The 4,614-nt window shown below is 34.4% G+C and overlaps 1 protein-coding gene across 1 annotated transcript; it reads right to left on the bottom strand.

Annotated features, from left to right (window-relative positions):
• Window positions 1-1,923: 1,923 nt before the first annotated feature.
• On the bottom strand, window positions 1,924-2,688 carry LOC127098709 (secreted RxLR effector protein 161-like). Its single transcript, XM_051037361.1, has one exon. The coding sequence runs from the start codon at window positions 2,686-2,688 to the stop codon at window positions 1,924-1,926; it is 765 nt and encodes a 254-aa protein (XP_050893318.1).
• Window positions 2,689-4,614: the final 1,926 nt, after the last annotated feature.

Raw genomic sequence — 4,614 nt, 5'->3', positions numbered from 1 at the left:
TCGATTGTAACAAATAGCTTTCGCTAAAATCGATCCATAAACAAACATTTTCTACCCAGAATTACGTAGCTTTGAGTTCTCCATCGTACCTAGAGATATGTAGGAGCGAGATTCAAAGTCTCGCCGAGCACCCTAATAAAAAACTTACCTTTTAGTCCTTTTCTTTTTCCCTTTTTACTAACTCAAGGAATGCCAATATTTTTAAGCTAACACTTATGTTCAAAATTAACTAAACGGTTCATGTTTAGTACAACAGATGTGAGGGGTGCTAATACATTTCCCTCACATAATCAAATCCAAAACCTGATTTGATTGCGACGACCATATCTTTGTCATCTTTTAGGGGTATTATTAATATTTCCCCTTTCTTTTTGGAATAAATAAAAATCGGTGGCTACTTTGTTAGTCATCCGCGAGTGTGTCATGCGCTCGTATGGTCGTATTTTTTGAGGTGCTACAACTTCATGATTTTTTACCTTCAATGACATAGTTCCACATATTGGTCATGGAAAAGATAAGAAAACAAAGTAACAAAATATAAGAAAAAGGGGTTAGAAATGCTTGAATAAGGAGGAGAAGCGAAGAAACACTTAAAGGCAAGTGAAATGGTGAATCAGGAAACACAAAACCCCGATAAAAGGAGAAAGATGTAAAATCAAAGGTCATCAGGGCTTAGGGAAAGTGGAAAGAGTTTGTGAGAAGAAAACAACTTTCAATTATAAGAAGGAGCAAAAATCGTTTGAAAGACCAAATCAATGATCCATGATGAAATAAAATGGGAAGATAAAAAAAAACAGTCATCAATTTATCAATAATTCGAATTCCATAACAAAATAATAAATTTAAATTGTGATCTATTTGACATTAGTTACATAATTAGAAGTAGTTTAAAATTATGAGTAGTTTAAAATTATATATATATATATATATATATATATATATATATATATATATATATATATATATATATATATATATATATATATATATATATATATATATATATATATATATTTTTTTTACGTGCAATTGCAAAAATTAACCATTCGAGAAAGAATAGAATGGGCATGAAAGTTCTCCCTCAATATATTATAAATAATATATTGTGAAAGTGCAGTTATCTTTGTAAATCTTGATTAACAAAATACATGACTCATTGATTAGTAAGTATAAAAAAATGTTGATTTCTAACACAAATCGGATAGAATGAAATTTTTATGCGGTTAGTATAGTAAAAAAAAATTGGTTTTTATATCTAATTGCGAGTTAAATGAATGAAGAAAATATTTTAGTAGTATTTATCTAATGAGTGATGAATAAAGTTTTAGGTATATTTTTAATTTATTTTAAATCCTACCATTGTTGCTTCTTCATGAAGTGAGTAGTAGCACATCACCAGTTATCACCTAATGCTAGGATAGCTAGCAACAAAAATATTCAAGCATTACAATCATAATGCAGTTTTTGTAGGTCACCTCAATAGATATATATCATTATGTATGTATCTAACTCAAACTTTTTGTCACCATAAAAGACACTGCACTGTCTCTTTGAGTTATACATCAAAACTGTTTAAAAATATCATTGCTTCTAGTCGTTTGGTGGAAAAAAATGTTAATGCTTCTGGATGGCTTATATTATGATTGATCAAGCTTCATCAATGGAGAAGCATAACAGAAGTATTTATTAACAGTTTGGTATAAAGAAATATGAATTGATAGAGAAAGTAGTAGAAAGAGGAAGAAGAAGATATCAAGAACTGTTACATTCAATTGGTTGGTTTACATGTGGCAATGCATTGCTTTATATATTGCAACCTTATCTCATAACTACCAATCACAATAGAGTAAACTTAACTAACTAATAACCAACTGTATTAGCTTAAACTATAGTGATTAACATGATTAATCTCAATAGCCCCTCTCAAGCTAAGCATGGTGAATGTTGATCATACCAAGCTTGGAAATAAAATTGTTGAAGGTTGAAGTTGGTAATGCCCTTGGTTAAAAAATCAGCAAGCTGCTCATGAGTAGAAATAGGTAGGAGTCCAAGTAAACCTTGTTGAAGCTTCTCACGAACCAAATGACAATCAATTTCGAGATGTTTAGTTCGTTCATGGAATACCTGATTGGACGCAATATGCATTGCGCTTTGACTGTCACAATAAAGAACAGGAAGTTTGGCACACTTGATGTACAGTTCCTTCATGAGAACTATCAACCAAAGCAGTTCACATGTGGCAAATGACAGTGTTCGATACTCAGTTTCTGATGATGATCTGGAAATGGTGTCCTGCTTCTTTGTACGCCATGATATGAGCGAAGTGCCAAGAAAGAAATAGTATCCTGAAATAGATCTCCTTGAATCAATGCAGCCTGCCCAATCAGAATTTGAGAAACCAAGTTGTTGCAGTTCAGCATTTCTTCGAAATAATATTCCTCTGTCAGGGCTATTTTTCAGGTATCGAATAACTCTACAGGCAGCATGATAATGTGCCATTGTTGGATTGTGCAGAAATTGACTAAGTTGTTGCGTGGCATAAGTGATGTCTGGGTGTGTGGTGTTAAGATACATCAGACGTCCTATCAATCGACTGTATGCTCCAATATCTTCAAAAGCCTTGCCACTATCAGCATGTAATTTAACAGATGGATCAGTAGGTGTGAGAGCTGGTTTAGATCCAAGCATACCAGATTCTTACAAAAGATCAAGACAGTATTTTCTTTGTGACAGTGAAATCCCTGCTTGTGAATGAGCAACTTCGAGGCCAAGAAAGTACTTGAGTATGCCCAGGTTTTTGATGCTGAAATTTTCATCCAGGATGAGCTTAATGCGATCAAATTCAGGCATAGATGTTCCAGCTAGAATTATGTCATCAACATATACTAGAATGGCTGTAAAATGAGCATCAGTTTTCAAAGTGAAGAGAGAATAATCAGAAGCAGACTGAGTGTATCCTTGTTGCAGTAGTAAAGCTGTTAGTTTTTCATACCATTGCAACTGGCTTGTTTCAGACCATATAAACTCTTTTAGAGTTTGCACCCTTGGTTGGGCCTGTGACATGTAACACCTTCAGGTATAGTCATATACACACCTTCCTGCAATTCCCCGTGTAGAAAAGCATTGTTAACATCCAATTGATGTAAAAACCAATTGTTGATGGTAGCAGTTGCAAGAAGGGTTCTGACAATGGTAAGCTTTGCTACAGGTGAGAATGTGTCAAAGAAGTCAAGCCCTTCAATTTGGTTGTACCCCTTTGCAACCAGTCTAGCTTTATACCTTTCTATTGTGCCATTTGCTCCATGTTTCACTTTGAAAACTCATCTGTTACCAATAGGTTTGACATGTAGTGGCAGATCAACTATGTTCCAAGTCCTATTCTTGTCTAGTGCATCGAATTCAGACTTCATGGCCTTGATCCAATGTTCAGACAAACATGCTTCTTTGTAGTTCTTTGGCTCATGTGTAGAAGTGATATTGGATGCAAAAACACGATGAGATGCAGATAGAAAATGCAGGGAATCATAATTTGAAATAGGATAATTAGTTTTGGTTGTACCTGATGATGACTTGACTGCTGATACATCAGATGTATTGCATACATAATCTGAGAGATAATGAGGTGTATGTTTAGCTCTAACAGGCATGGGTTGGATGCTGTCAATATCTGGTGTATCAGGAACAGGTTAGGTGTCATGGTTTTCATCAGTATTATCTAAAGGTTCAGGGTGCAGTGTGTCAATGGTTGTGTTAGGATAAAGCTCATGTTCCTCAGCTGTGGATTCAATATTTTGTGATGGAACATGTATGGTAGGTTCATTTTGTGGTGAGTCATTAAGATCTTTGTATGGATGATAGGTCCAGTTAGTGGAATTAACATTTGATTAAGGGAAAATATGTTCATGATGTATGACATTTCTAGAGACAAGAATTGTATGACTGTTAATGTCATAGAGTATCACACCCTTCATACCATTCTTGTATCCTAAGAAAACACATTTTCGACCTCTTGGCTCTAGTTTTGTTATGTGCATATGCAGTGTGGATGCAAAGGCAAGAGAGCCAAACACTTTAAGACTATGCATATCTGGATGTGTATTGTGCAGTATGAAATGAGGAGAAAGATTGTTTAAAACTTGTGTAGGGAGTTTGTTTATAATGAATGTTGCATGTAGGATAGCATATGACCAAAATTCTTTTGGAAGTTTTGATTGAAAAAGGAGGGCTCTTCCAACATTTAGTAAATGTTGGTGTTTCCTCTCCACACGACCATTTTGTTGTGGAGATTCAACACAACTGGTTTGATGGATGATTCCCTTAGAGGAAAAAAATTCAGGGATATTAAACTCAGAGCCATTATCTGTTCTGATAATTTTGACATGGAGCCTCTGTTGGTTTTCTATGAGATTGACAAAATTAATAACATGTTGTCTAGCTTCAGATTTGGGTTTCATTAATGTTATCCATGTATATCTGCTACAATCATCAACAACAGTTAAAAAATATGAATGGCCATGTAAAGATTGGACTGCAAGAGGTCCCCAAATATCAAAATGAACCAAGTCATAAGGATGAACAACTCTATTATTACTAACAGTATAAGGGAGTTTTCTT

This window comes from Lathyrus oleraceus, chromosome 1 (genome assembly GCF_024323335.1).
Source record: "Lathyrus oleraceus cultivar Zhongwan6 chromosome 1, CAAS_Psat_ZW6_1.0, whole genome shotgun sequence".
In the NCBI taxonomy this organism is placed as follows: domain Eukaryota; kingdom Viridiplantae; phylum Streptophyta; class Magnoliopsida; order Fabales; family Fabaceae; genus Lathyrus; species Lathyrus oleraceus.
The sequence above is the reverse complement of the archived record's forward strand: the minus strand, read 5'-3'. Positions and strand labels throughout refer to the sequence as shown.

Bases quoted from the DNA above. Each gene is read 5' to 3' on its own strand.
- LOC127098709 (XM_051037361.1), bottom strand. From the start codon at position 2,688: ATGCTTGGATCTAAACCAGCTCTCACACCTACTGATCCATCTGTTAAA.